The sequence below is a fragment of the Megalobrama amblycephala genome, linkage group LG18, assembly GCF_018812025.1.
Source record: "Megalobrama amblycephala isolate DHTTF-2021 linkage group LG18, ASM1881202v1, whole genome shotgun sequence".
In the NCBI taxonomy this organism is placed as follows: domain Eukaryota; kingdom Metazoa; phylum Chordata; class Actinopteri; order Cypriniformes; family Xenocyprididae; genus Megalobrama; species Megalobrama amblycephala.
Window position 1 is genome coordinate 28,994,686 of NC_063061.1, and position 15,819 is coordinate 29,010,504.

Genomic DNA, 15,819 nt, shown 5'->3' on the forward strand with positions numbered 1-15,819 from the left:
AGTGTGTAAAAATCTTGTCTCGTCTCGTCTCGTGAACTCAATCTCGAGTCTCGTCTCGTCTCGTGAGATACCTGTCTCGTCACACCTCTAATAGATAGATAGAACAAACTAACAACAGATAGATGGATAGAACAAACGAACGAACGATAGATAGATATAACAAATGATAGATGGATAGAATAAACAAACGATAGATAGATGGATAGAACAAATGAACGACAGGTAGATGATAGAATGAAAGAGCGATAGATAGAACAAATGAATGTTAGTTGGATGAATAGAACAAACGAACGAACGATAGGTAGATAGATTTAACAAATGATAGACTGATGGAAAGAATAAACAAACTAGCGATAGATGGAAAGAAGAAACGAACTAAGATAGATAGATGGATAGAACAAACGAACGACAGGTAGATGGATAGAACAAATGAATGATAAAGATAGATGGATAGAACAAACAAATGACAGATAAACAAAAACAAATGAACAAATGATAGATAGATAATAGATAGATAGATAGATAGATAGATAGATAGAACAAACTAACAACAGATAGATGGATAGAACAAACGAACGAACGATAGATAGATATAACAAATGATAGATAGATAGAATAAACAAACAAATGATAGATAGATGGATAGAACAAACGAACGACAGGTAGATGGATAGAACAAATGAATGATAAATAATAGATGGATAGAACAAACAAATGACAGATAAATAAAACAAATGAATGATAGATAGATAGATAGATAGATAGATAGATAGATAGATAGATAGAAATGAATGATAGATAGATAGATAGATAGATAGATAGATAGATAGATAGATAGATAGAGACTCTTAAACAAAAAAAAAATCAAATGAACTTATGAAATGGATATTTTATTAATTTAGATGAATGGGAATACTAGCAGGTAACTTTCTCCAGGTATTATAGACATCTCTAGGCTCGATCTGAACCCTGCCAGAATAAACAAAAGAGCTCTTTTTAGTGCCACCCTGGTGGACCACGCTGGCCAGGCATCTTGAAAGGGGAAGGATAGGGCAGTAGATTCACTTGAGATTATTATTTAAAACCTCTGCTAATAAGCTTTGCCATGCTGGGAATGGGCTGGTGGGGTGAGGAAAGGGTGATCTCTAGGGCCATTAAATTGCAAATGAGTGATGATGTGCTAGAGAGGCTCCCCCCGATCACGAGCCACTGCTGCACACATAAGGGCCTCTCATATACCTCAGCCAACACCAGACCCAGCTGGGTCCACTGGATACACATCCAAAAGCTGCACAGGGCGTCTAGTCCCCCTACACTTCCTCTTTCCAGTCCTCTATGTTTCAAGCTGAAAGTTATTATCCTGAATGTCATACACACTCCCACTGTATGTTTCAAATACATCCTTAAAACAAACAAACAAACAGGGTTTTTAATTAATCAAGCTGGCCTGTGAGAATACAACAACAAATGCTCGCATTCAGTCCCGGACTGTCAGATCTGCATGTGTGCGATTTTTAGCTCCAGACCGACTGCGACCCTGCATTAGAAGGTCGTTCTCTGTCCGAGGCCATGATGGCCACAAAATAGTGCTTAAATCTTTAAAAACGTCACCTATAAATTACTGCAAAGGACAGCGGGGTCAAAGCTTGGCGTGGAAACCGGCCAAGAGCCATCAATCTGTGGTGAGGGTGACATCTGTCTCAGGGACTCCCCTGTTCTCTCTTTCTGCCCGATTCCTTTCTCTTTTATCCAACCCCCCTCCCTCGCCATCCATCTTTATCGTGCTCTTTCGCGCTTTCTTGCAAATGAAGGTCCCCCCACTAAACCCAAACATATTAAAATTCATGAGCAAATGTTATGTCGCATGTATTTCGATGCAGGGGCTTCTCAAGCACCCAAGCTTTTCGTGGCATCACTTTCAGTGCAGGTTTAATGCCCATTTTGGGCATGAAATACAGATTTTCTGCCTCAGAAAGTGGGCTCTGCACATTTTAAACTGCCACGGAGACTTTCACAGCACGGTTGAAATCCAACCTGCAACTTTCAGACTTCCATCCTGAAGATCCTTGAGTTTAGCCCTAGCAGCATTCTGCAGTCTGACCTCCCCATTTCTCTCTTATAATTCTCATAATTTATTCATATATTCTCCTAATTCCCAAAACAAACCTTAAAAGATGTCTGCAATTTCTCCAGCTCTCTTACCTCCATTTGAAAAGCAAACTGCAGGCGCATTTAATTCATGGGATGAAATGAGAAGTGCGAGAACCTGACAAGTCATGTCTTTTTTTCTTTTTTTTTTAACAGCCACTCTGATGGCAGTGGATTAATGAAAAGGCTTGAACTGACCCTGAACTTCATAACTTTGATTTTTATGCTTCCTGAAAGACTGAAAAGACAAGCAAAACAATGTTTTATTTCTTAACAGTCTGCAAGCTTTCCTAAGGTTTGTTTGAGCCATTTTAACCGTTCAGGTACCATAGCTCAAAGCTGTAAGAAAACACGAGGACAAAAAGGCTCTTGATACTCTAGCAGTCCGGTTGGTCTTTAAACGTCTTATGCTGAATGAATTTCAGTCCAATAAATATCATGACATTAAAATCCTATTTACATGCAATAACACTGAGTGGGAAAATCACTAATGAGGATTTATTTATTAACAATGCCTCAATAAAAAAAATCGTAGTCCCCTATGAATAACAAATAGACTGTTTCAGTCGACGTCAAGCTAATTATAATCTCATAATGGTTTAATAGGGGGTTGTTCCAGAGTCATTATGTGTTTTTCTTGGGGTACGTGAGCGCCGTCAAATCACTTTTGTATCAAAGAACACTGTAAATCTATAAGCACAAGACAAGTAGATACTTTAAATGCTATACTTATACAGTTACGCGAATACACTGCATACATAAGCATTGCAATCTCCATGTGCCGGAGTCGGCCGGTATCATATCGCCATCTCGATCTGCTCTGACTGCAGGCGAAGCGTATCCTCCACCCTCACGTATCCCACAATACCCTCCTGTTACTCTGAAAACGACCAGCTTCCACACATCCTCTGTTTTATATCAAACTCTGCATGATAAATCTCAATACAGCTCAGCGCAAGATGGTACATTAGCATAGGTACGAGAACACCTTGTGTCAGTACAGACGTACTCAGTGGTAAGTCCTCCAAATAATAAAAATGCAGATGGATGGCTGTTCTGACATGTAGCTCACAAAACAGCAGTTCTTAATGCACTGTTGCTTCTGTCATAAAGAAAAGACAAATTATGCTTAATATAGCTAATCTATTTGACTATTTAATATGACATAAACAAATGTTGGTTCAGTCATGTATAATAACATGAGAAAATATAATCTATGAAAGCCGAAACATCAAGTACCAGGATGTTATTAGCAATCACATACGCTTAATACACACAGAGGCTGTTGTTTACAAGGAAATGGTGGGTGAGTGTTGTATAAAGCAAAGACCCATTATGGGCCCGTGCCACACAGTGTGCACTCATGCTATCACTGACCCATGGAATATTGTTTCATCTGTTCATTGCAGGATTTTAAATACTACTGCTTCCTGCAATGCATGCATGGAAACTCAATTAGTTCTGTACTTTGGATCCATACGTTTAACGGCCGTTTATATGTGTGGAAATGTGCGTCTTCGGAATCCAGACAGAATTTACTGTAGCCTATAATGCGGAATGTCACGGAATGTGTCAAATTTTTGATGAATAAATAAAAAAAAGTAGGTCAGTATACTTAAATCAAATTGTGATATAGACTAGTGTCTGTGAATGTTAAACCACAAAAAGACCATTTAAATATGAATCCTGCATGTTCTACGTGTCTCTGTGTGAATGAATGGCGCAGATACGTGGTTTCATTTACCACACACACACACACACACTGAAGCGTGACACTCGCTGTGTTTTCAGCCTCTGCTGCCTCACTATATGAGGACATGAATCCATGCACTTCATCTCCAGAGCCACTCTAAGAGTCACTTCATGAGCATTTTACCATTTAATTTGAGAAAAACTATCATCATATCATAAAAACACCCAAGCTCAAAGGTCTTTACGTCAACCCGTCAAAATAAAAGTTTGGTTTAACTTGAAGAAATTGTGACAGAAATATATTACTGTTGTACAGTAGAATTTAGCTACATCTCAATGGAATAATAATACTAACACTACAATAATAATAATAAATTATTATTATTAAAACTATTTTTTTTAAGGAATAATCTAAATTTTTCTTCCATGTTTTAATTTTAACAGTAAAGCACTGTTTGTTTATTTAATGTCATATAAAATATAAATTAATGTTTTATGCCTTCATTTGACTGACAGAAAAATTTAAATACACAACATAGAATTCCTGAAAAAACAGAAACAAAACATTTCATAGAAATTTTTTAGAAATGAATTTTGTTGTTTTTATGAAATCAGTTAATTAGACATGCTGTCTGATTATTAAAATAGAATTTGGTAAAAAATGAAATGGAATTTGAGAAAAAAATATTTCATAGGTTCCTAACAAATGTAATTTTTGGTAAACTTTTAATTAATTGTAGATAATTGTATAAGTTTCATGATTTCAAATTAATTAGACATGCTTTTTGATTACTAAAATTTAATTTTACCATTAAAATGGAATCCCAAAAAATAAAAAAAACAGATTTCATAGGGCCCTACATATCACAGTCCACACATCTGCGAAAGAGTTTTTTTTTTTTTTTAACAGAATTGGGAGAAACATCATTTACAAAGTTTGTCTACACATCTACCTATCCCTTAGCTTTTTTAACACAGAATCTTTTGAGGCTGGATTTTGAAACATCAAAGCTACTCTTTGACATACACAAAAAGGAAATATTGAAAATTATATTATGTTAGGTATTTATGAAGGTGCTAGGATGTGATTTGATTCCAGGTCTCCTTAAAGAAAACTGCACCACTATAGAGAAAAACATCTTACATGCAAGGAGAGATTTTTTTTTTATTTGTCTTCCATCAAAAAGATGTAAACCAGGACTGTAACTGGCATACTCCTCAAAAACAAAACAAAACAAAGTTGGCTAAGTTTTCAGTTACCAATAAGAGTGTTGTACTCTCAGCTCCATTTATCACATTTCCACAGATTTCCCTAAAGAAATCAATGCATATACTGCAAAAACAGCTTTCTAAACATGCTCACAGTCAAACAACCAACAGTTAGTCTAACAACCAGGTTCATTGTAATTTTACAGCTTCAGTGTAGCCCTATTTACAATCCACTATAAAAAGACACAATGATGATTAACACTACACAGCCCCTTCATTCCTTTCCAAGTAGTTTGCTCTCTTTTCTCCTTCTTTGTGCTCATTTACATTAAAAAGTAATTAAAATGTTGCGTGCTTAAATCAATCCATACAATGAAAATAATCTAAGCTATTACCTAGGCTTTTGTCTGCTTTTAGTTTTCTACCCCACCATTCTCTGCACACTAATTAATGGAGTTTGAATACAACATCATTAGACTAACAAATAGGTAACGCTTCACATAATGAGAAAAAAAGAATTTAAAATGATGTAAAGGGCTCAGACAAAAAGAGCACACAGGTGTATTTTTAACAAGATAGATTCTATGTAGATTGTCAGATCGCATCAGGTACGCTGAATTAAAAAATCATTACATGTTAAATTACAATGTGGTTATTTTTGTATTTTGCTTGCAGAGTGGAGTAGCGAAAACCATTTCTGAGGACAAAATAAGCAATCATTGGTCTAAATAGGTTATTGCTTAGAAAGTTTTCATTTACCCCGGAATTATGCAACCTGCATGCTTCCTTTGCTCATGGGTAAACACAGAATTTGAACCAATCACACAAGTCATAAATGTCATGTGACAAATCAATCTGGTGCCATAGTAAATCTATTAGCTACTGAGCGGTGACCTCAAATGCAGCGAACGAGAAAAAAAAGTCCATGCTTTAAAAAATAAATAAATACTGGATCCATGTTTTTATTAGTCGATTCATAGTGTTATATTACAGCAAGAAAAATGGAAGCATTTCAAAGCAAAGAGCTTCTCCAGATGAAGCTGAAGCATCTTAACTGACAGCTCTGTTTTCTTGCTGTATTTTGAGCACTATAACACCTTTTCTTAGCCTTGCCTAGACAGCAGTGCACATATCACTCCTAAACCCTTTAAATATTTAACACACACACCACAATAACACTTAGATGATGCAACTAGTTTGAAAACAGAAACTATTAATTTTGCTAGAGCTGTTGTCAGAAACTGCAAGGCTTCGGAGGTTCTTAAATCAAAATTGTAATTCACAGACAGAGCGAGTTAAATCCAGTGTGCCGCAGAGGGGGGTGTGGCCTCGGGCTTTTCATCGGCACAGTTTATATGAAATTACAGCTAAACCTTATAAAACTTTTAAAGCTGAACCTAGTTTAGCCCTGCTTTGCTCTTCGAGTCGAGCTATTTAAATATATGAAAACACAACAAGGCCATTACGCCGGACATAAATCTTGCAGGATAAAATTTTAGGAAGCCTGCAAAAGCTGCGCAGCGAAGCATATTTGCATAGTTTTCAATTTAGAAAGTAAATCGCCTCCGCCAAGCGGCATTACTTCCAGTTTAAAAGTTCACACAGCTATCTGACCGAGAGTTATGGTAGATAACAGATGAAATTCATGAGATGAGTGTTTTGGGATTAGCTGTTGCACATAAACGTGTCTCCGTGCTGTCTGAGACAAGTTTTAAAGTGCCTCGAGGTATGAGAAAATGGCTACATTTTGGCCCAATTCAGACAGCACAACAGGGTCACACTAGCTAATAAGGGCCACCGCAGGGTTAGGACTGCTAGACAGGTTCTCTATCCTGTAGAACTCCAAACCTGCGGCCAACACATGCAGCATTTTCTTTTTCCTCTCTTTCATCTGCAAGTCATTGCTCACCTTGAGTAACTATCTTTTCTCTTGATGGCTGACCTCTGTGGCAATTGCCACAAATAACGCTGGACAAAAACAGTTCTGCCACCCTTTCGACTGTCCGCCTGAAAAATGGGCCTGCCCTCATGTATGCATATTTACATGCATGTTCATGCCACCACTGCTACTTATATTCAATGCAGACATGCTGCATATTGAGAAGGCGACCTACGGTCAGCGTCGACTCACTCGTAAACAAAGCAGACGCATCGATCATGCGGCGCAGATACCGCACTCGAAGCGGGAGCTTGTCTGCGCTTTCTCTGCGGGGATGAGCAATTGGAGACTAGAGGCTTGAGAGGATTTGGGATGGGCCGAGGCTCGGAACATCTGCAGATCCGAACGAGCTGGAGAGGAAAAAAAAGAGAAACGCTGTGTGTGCAGATGATGCAACAGCAATGCAATGGTGAGTCCAGGACGCGAGCTGAATTAACACCAAGCCGCAGGAGGAAAAACCCAGCATTTCTCTTTCTCCGGCAAGGACATCCAATTGTCTTTTAGAAAAATCCTGCCCAGAAACTCAGGTTTAGGTTGCCCAGAAACAGAATTTTCTTACCCGTTAACACAGTCTCTAGATAACACGATACCCCACTGGAAAACATTTGTACTTGTACATTTTTTTCAAGGAGAGCTTGTTAGGACCTTTGAAACACAACTGTCTTGAAAATAAAAAGCATCTTAGACATTGATATTTTAAAGTTAGAAATCATAATAAATAAAATTTGACCCCTTAGAGGCCCACTGTGTTGTTTGTGTTGATGTAATTTCAACTGAAACAGAAAGACAGGGCGGGACTTATCGAACAGCCCCTTTTTTAAAATAGCCAATAGCGTTTTGTTTATATCACAGCTCGGCCAGAACCAATAAGCTAGGTGAAGCCTAAGTTTCCTTCTAATCTCTAACCATTTCTCCTCCTAATCTCCTCCATATCACTTTAAAATATAGCATTCTGTGCAGAATTCAAATGGGTCCGATATGTTTTGGGGTCTGCGCCAACTCTTTTGTCATGATCCGCATGTTTTTGGACCAGAGCAGACTGTGTGAGTGCTGCTGCGACACTAACATGAAACTAGACTTCATTCGCCTCAATGGAAAGCATATTTACACTGTCTGAATCATTCCCTATCCCCTACATAGTGTTCTATGTGCCATTCACCACGTAGAAAATAGTTAATGTGTGAACAAGTGACCGATTTCAGCCACAGCATCAGCGTCTCTTTATAATGTAAGGGACGGGATGCTTTAGATTCTAGAGAGCATTTGATTGGACAGAAGATCTGATGAGAAGCTGAAGTCCACGGTGACGTCATAAAAATTCATGATCCATTTTAGACTAAGTTTTGAATGCTTATATCTCCTAAATGTGAATTTTGTCATTGTTTTTGAACACACCAGCTTATTCCTAAACTTAAAGGGATAGTTCACCCAAAAATGAAAATTCTGTCATCATTTACTCACCCTCAAGTTGTTCCAAACCTGCATAAATTTCTTTGTTTTGCTGAACACAAAGGAAGATATTTGGAAGAATGTTTGTAACCAAGCAGATCTCACCCCACATTGACTACCATAGTGTTTTTCCCCCCTACTATGGTAGTCAGTGGGGGGAGAGATCTGCTTGGTTACAAACATTCTTCCAAATATCTTTTTTTGTATTCAGCAGAACAAAGAGGTTTGGAACAACTTGAGCGTGAGTAAATGATGACAGAATTTTCATTTTTGGGTGAACTATCCCTTTAATGCTAACATATTCATACTAAAAGATAAAAAAAAGACAAAAAAAAAAAAAACTTACATTTTGATTTCAGCTGGACTTTAAACACGGAAGCTAGTCATGAGCTCCAGCTAAACAAGACAATGCTAACCATCACAATCTCAGACTTTGCAAGATGGGTGGGATAGTCATTCGGTGCATAGCGGCAATCTCCCCTACGCTAAAAGGCGTGCAAGGAGAAGATGTTACAGTCCGCAGCATGTTTCCTGTAGCTGCTGGTGACCGGTACAAATGGCCTCTATTAGCTGTGCTGAGTCACGCAGAGCAGCCAAATGAAAGTGCTGGTGAACGGAGGACTCAAGAACTCCCCCCAGCTCAGGCCTGCCCCCCCAAGTACCCAGTTTTCTCCATCTAACTCTCTTTCTACTTGTCTACTTCTATTACTCAGTTTAAAACACAAGCCCATTCCTGTGCTGAACTCTTTTTTTAGCCTGTTTTCATCCATCTTTTTGTTTTGTTTCTCCTCGTTCTACTCTCTTTTTCAATCCATCACTCTCCCGATCTCCATCCTTTAGCCAGTGTTGCCTCTTTCTCACGTTCTCCTGAGAGACGGGAGTCTTAAGACTAGATAACTGATGTACAGAATCATTACTTTGGCTGCTCAGGCATGAGGATGAATGAAGCCCTCTCCGTTCAGTGTCTCATTAGAGTCTACACGTAAAACGCATCGTGCTTTATTCAGTCATGGCTCCAGATGCGCATCCAGCATAGCAAAATCAAATGTATGCCCGCACGCCACGTCTGCATATCAAAAACAGAGCACAAAAGTAGACCATATGCATGAGAATAATGACTATCAAAAATAGAATTCAGCAGCATAGTATGAAAATGCAGCGTCTCCTCCTACGTGCTTCTTTATAGCATCAAACGCGTTCCCTCTCCACCTACGCTCATCACAACTTCAAACGCTCACGCTTCTCAACGATGTTTGCTTCTGGTGTTTACCTGAACAACGCGGGATCGTTTTCTTGACGATTTTAGAATCTGCTGAAAATGAACCACTTGCAATTAAAGGCATAGTTCACCCAAAAAGGAAAATTCTGTCATCATTTACTCACCTTCATGTCTTTCCAAACCTGTATGACTTTCTTATTTCGTTGGAGTACAGAAGGAGATATTTTGAAGAACATTGGGATCCAAACAACATTGGATCCGAACTGTATGGACATTTTTCACAACCTTCGCAAGAAATAAAGTCATACAGGTTTGGAACAACAGGAAGGTGAGTAAATAATGACAGAAGTTTCATTTTGCGATTGGATGTGATCTCAGCAGTCTACACTGGCTTGCCACACCGCTGTCTCAGTCTGTCATGTCAACATCTATCCAATCATCTCCAAGAAGCAGAAACTATCTTTAAGAGAGACCAATATTTGCACTGAAAACATTGAGGTTCTGCTGTTTCCGTTATCCTAGACCCCAACAGAGAGCTGCAGACCTGCTCTCAGGACCTCATCTCAGCGTGGAGTGTAATGGTAAATCTTGAACGATGTGTGTAGGAGGGTAAGTGAGTGAATAAATGGATGACAAAACCCCTTCTAGCCTGTGAATGGAAAGAAAAATTGCACGATTGGAAGAGGAGAGACGGCAGAGACATGCAGCAGGCTGGAGGAGGTGATAACGTGTGAAGAGAGGAAGTGGGTGGAGGTGGAGATGGATGAAGAGCCAAGATGGAGAACTTCCTATAATGATGAAAAACAAGACAATACGATCATGTTAATGATCAAGGAGGGCAGACAACTGCAGGAATAGAATATTTATGGAGCTTTAAAGAATAATCATTTGTTTGGGAGGCACAGTCAGAAAAAATAAAGCATTTTTAGTGGTAGCTTGCTAGCTTTTAGTTTGTCATTGAGGTAGATCCTTTAATGTCCCTATGAAATCATCTCTTCTCTGCTTAAAAAAAAATGCTGGGTTAAATGCTGTAGCAATTGGGTTGTTTTAACCCAGCAGTTGGGATAAATGTTTGCCCAACGTGCTGGGTAGTTTTATTTAACCCAACTATTGTTTAAAAATTACCATATGGCTGGCTTAAAATGAACCCAAAATAGGTTGGAAATTAAAAATCAGATGCATAATTACTAGAGGCAACAATAATAATCAAAAAGTTAAACATTAATAAGCAAGTTTATTGTTTAATTATTATTCATTAAACATATTAATAAACGTTCAATTATTAAACATATTTATAAATGTTAATTTCCAACATACTTTGGGTTCATTTTAAGCAAGCAATACAGTCATTTATAAACAATAGTTGGGTTAAATAAAACTACCCAGCAGGTTGGGCAAACATTTAACCCAAGCTCTGGGTTAAAACAACCCATTCACTGGGTTAAAACAACCCAATTGCTGGGTTTGTCCATTTACAACCCAACTTGGGTTGTTTTTAATCCAGTATTTTTTTTTTTAGAGTGTGATGACGTGTTCACTGGCATGAGAGCGGGACGATAATCCCTTCCCTCTGGCAACTTGTCACTCACATGAGATCGCAGCAATTAGCAAACAATGATCAATTCCCGACGGACGAAATCAAGTCCCGCTCTACATTTTTTTCTTGTTTGAAAAGCTGTTTCACTGTCACAATAGAGCAGAAAAGACAACTACAACTTCCGAATTTAAAGGGATAGTTAGCCCAAAATTATAATTCTTTCATCTTTACTCACCCTCATCTCATTCCAAACCTGTTAGACTTTCTTTCTTCTGTGGAACTCAAAAGAAAATTTTTGGGTCCAAAGTGACCTTCATTTTACGAAAAAAAAAACAAAAAACAAACACTGTTTCAAAATATCTGTTCAACAGAAGAAATAAACACATACAGGTCTGGAACCACACGAGAGCGAGTAAATGATGACAAAATGTTCATTTTAGGTGATCTATCCCTTTAAGTGTACATATTAGCACTTTTTAAGGGTGCTGCCCAAGTGACAAGGTACTACTTTTCCTGAAAGTGAAGGGAAAGGTCAGTTTTACAAAACAGCATATTAAGTTCTAGAAGCTAAGAGAGCTCCAAAACGGACAGGCCCCAGCGTACTGCAGGGTACGGAGAGAACGGCACCGCTGCCAAACGGAAATAGATTTTGAGAGACACTGACGCCAGTGCTTATGTTGTGGAGAGGGAGTGAACGAGTACCTAAACTCAGTCGTAACATAGAGCCAAGCAGGCCTGACGACCACACTAGTGAATACAGACCCTGCAGTGGGGGGATGGGTACAAAGGACCATATATTGCAAAAAGCAGACAGTTCCTAGAATCAGCCGGCATGACTCCCCATAGTTCACGAGCAACATGATTAACCACCGGACGGGGAGTACTCCAGCGGTGCTATTAATAAAAGATAACCTCCTACCCTCCCCAGATCCGCTTCTCAAAGCCACATTTTTGCTAGGCACATACAGAGGACAGCTTTGTTTACTACAACAGAGGGACTTCATCCCTGGGGCTTGGGTAAGCAGCTTCTTCCCTCGACTCCCAGTGTTGGATGGGTAAATTAGCCACTGATGTGACCCTAAAGCCAAACAATGTCCTCTGGGTTGGGGATCAATTAGACAAGCCTGTGAAATAATGTCACCCCTGGGAAGATCCCCCTTTGGACCCCTGGCTGAGGGCTTCAGGAATTGATCTTTCCGAACACACCACAGGTACACAACTTCAGCAGTAATTACCACACTGCAGGAGCGAGCGAGCGCACAAACAAGGCACGGTTGCGGCCGAACCTAACCGGAGATGTGAGTTGCTGCGTATGACACCAACTGGCAAAGAGAAGATAAGCAGGAGGTAATTATAGTTCGGTGGCTGTTACTGCTAGAACACACCACACTGAAATGCTATTGTGTGGACTGTCATCATAAATTAATATTTTATTGTGAAGCAATAGAACAGGAACAATCATGGCTACACAACCCCAATTAAGAGGTTACTGGACAGATCCCTTTCAGTACAGATCCTATCCTTGCTCATAATGTTCTCTTTCATTGTCTCGACGGCTGCCATTTACCTTTAGTTCTTGCACGATTATACTTAGACAAAAGACTCAAGATAATAGCCTACTTGTTTCAGATAGTATACAAGGGAGTTTTTTTTGTTGTGCACACAACACGATCTCTAAAGAAAACTAATTGGGGAAATGTTTATGGAAGGTCAAACATACACAAGTACACACACATTCATTTTTTTTCTACCATGGTGGAGACTTTCCATTAGCTTCTATTGTTTTTATACCGAGTTAATACTATTTAATAAATCTCACATATGTTTTATTTAGTATGTCAAATCATTAGGAACACTAGCTGGTCCCCACAATGTAGATTTTAGGATTTTTTATCCTTGAACATCTAGTCAGCACAATGGAGGCAAAACCTGACACATACTAATGTAATGCCTAACAAAGTGATGGACTTAAAAGCGAGCTGGACCTCAAGACACCTTCTACAGAACATGGCTTTTCAAACTACACTTAACCCTGGGTTAATGTCTTTTTCAACACGACGTAAAGACCAGTTGTAACCCTGGGATAAACACACGTTTCACACTTGCCATTTTGGAAGGGAATTACTTTTATCCCTGGGTTGTACTAGCACCGCTAACGAAACAACACGACGCTGAAACGTTAGTCGGGTTGTTTAGCAACAGACAGACACCCATCACAAACTTGCCTCAGTGCTTACCTCATTAAATATTCATACGCTTTGTACATTTGCTGAAAGTTTCACGCGCCGTGTATAGTCTCCACGTCTGAGGGGAAAGAGTTAGGATGTCGCACAGCGACGGCAGACGCGTCAAATGGAGATGAATAGGCTATATTACTTTTGCTCTACATAGCGACTTTTCACACAGATTGCACAAGCATTTCTTAAACACGTCGCGTGCAATATTTGTCAAGAGTTATTCACCTTCGAAATATTCAAATAAGAACGTTAAGGTTTACAAATCTTGACTAGCTACCTAGAATTAACCCAGAAAGTAAAAACAGAATAAGATACATCGATTTCAGGTGTGAAAAGCCCATATCTATCCATCCCCCGCCACCCCATCCTACAAAACAGGATCGCGTAAAAACAGCTAAGTAGCCTATTTGCCTTCTGACGCTACTATATTCGCTTCGTGTTAAGTATTCTAAATCAATACTTAACTTTTGTAGTACACCAGTGAATGAATTATTCACTTACATGTTTCATATGTTACATATAAAATTGCCAGTACATTCAAGCCTGTCGTTAATTGCTTCCGTCTCAATCATAAAAAAGGATGCTAAGCAAATCAAGACATTAGAGTGACAGGAATCGAGTGGGAAACTGCTCTCGCGAGCGAAACGCACCTTTGTGCATGCCAGTGAAGCGGTCTTTCAGCACGGTGAGCTCGTAGATCTTGCCAAATTCCTCGAAGAGCGGCCGAAGGTCCTTCTCGTCCAGGTTGCGGGGTATCTGTCCGATGAATAGTTTGATGGCATCGTGGTCCTTCATGGGAATGGTGGCGCAGCTCGCGGGACTGTGAGTGTGGCTTATTCCGTTCACGAGCCCGTTCGTACTGGCCGCTCCTCCATGCACCGCGGCGTCCACCTGTCCGTTCGTTAAAGTTGCCATGTTCACCGCGAGGACTTTCAGCTGCTACGCCTTCTGAAGTGTTTCAAATGACGGGATGAGACGTCCTACTCTGGTTTTCGCCGAAAATGTACAGATGCAAACACGTACCATTGAACACAAGTCAAATATCAAACGCGTTTGGTCGTCCAGGCGGAGGCGTGATTCCTTGTATTTGTCCCTTACTACTCAATTCATTCATTCATGTAATAAAAACGAGAGAGAGAGAGAGAGAGAGAAAGAGAGAGAGACAGACCGTGAGAGTTCGCTTTACCTCCGTTCCCCTCGCCCCTGCTTCTAGCTACCCTTTTATTTTTTTGCATTAAGAAGTCGGTATGGGTGTCCTCCCGGTTTAAACCGACAGGGCTGTCTCAAACGCGCTCAGTGCAGTGGGGAGGAAGAGGAGAAAAAGCAGCTCCCTTTATGTCACACGACGCTCTCTTTCCCCCTCTCATCGTTATACAGTAACATGGTATGTTCCGCCGAAAGAGAGGGACTATAAATAAAGAAAATATCACATTTACACGGCTCTTTGTACGCTGCCTTGTGAATGACGCACCTTAGACTTCTACATAGTAACATCCAATCTATTAAAAAAAAAAAAAATGTTTTCCAACGCACTCCAATGCATAATGTTCCCCTATGTGCATTTCTCAGGAAAGCATCAAAGGATTCACCCAAATTCGCTGTAAAGAGCTGAGGGAACTAATGGACAGCGACAGTGCTGAAACGCTCAGAAAGTGCAAGGGCAGAAACAGCCTTATGTATGCAACCTCGCTGGGATAAATCCTTTCAATGTTATTATTATTAATATATATATATATATATATATATATATATATATATATATATATATATATATACATTTTTTTTTTTTTTTTTACTTATTCGTAAAAAAAATGTATTTCGCTGAATGAAAACAATGCCTCTCTTCAAATGCACGAGCCAGAAAGAGGGCTGTGAGCTCCTCCGCGCGGTGTGTACGAGCAGGGAGGCGACACGTTACTGTGTGTGTGTTCAGGAATGGGGGTTATAAAAATACAAATCTGTATCATATAGTTGGCTCTCAATGAGGAACCTTTAACCCATTCAGACCCAGTGTCAATTCCAGTGAGCATGTTTTGTAAGGTTTTGGTTTAATGCATTTATGCACTCTAAAAAATGTTGGGTTAAAAACAACCCAAGTTGGGTTGAAAATGGACAAACCCAGCGATTGGGTTGTTTTAACCCAGTGGTTGGGTTAAATGTTTGCCCAACGTGCTGGGCAGTTTTATTTAACCCAACTATTGTTCAAAAATTATTATATGGCTGGCTTAAAATGAACCCAAAATATGTTGGAAATTAAAAATCAGACACATAATTACTATAGAGGCAACAATAATAATCAAAAGGTGAACATTTATAAATAAGCAATGTAATGTTTATTGTTTAATTATTATTCATTAAACTTAATAATAAATGTTCATTTATTAAACAT

The 15,819-nt window shown here is 39.3% G+C and overlaps 1 protein-coding gene across 1 annotated transcript in view; it reads right to left on the reverse strand.

The window, feature by feature from the left end:
- Window positions 1–14,970, reverse strand: part of celf4 (CUGBP, Elav-like family member 4) — a 110,228-nt gene extending 95,258 nt beyond the window's left edge. The window contains 1 exon segment of the mRNA XM_048167633.1: window positions 14,081–14,970. Within this exon segment, the coding sequence (XP_048023590.1) occupies window positions 14,081–14,345 (265 nt within the window). The 5' untranslated portion in view covers window positions 14,346–14,970.
- Between the last annotated feature and the right edge of the window lie 849 nt (window positions 14,971–15,819).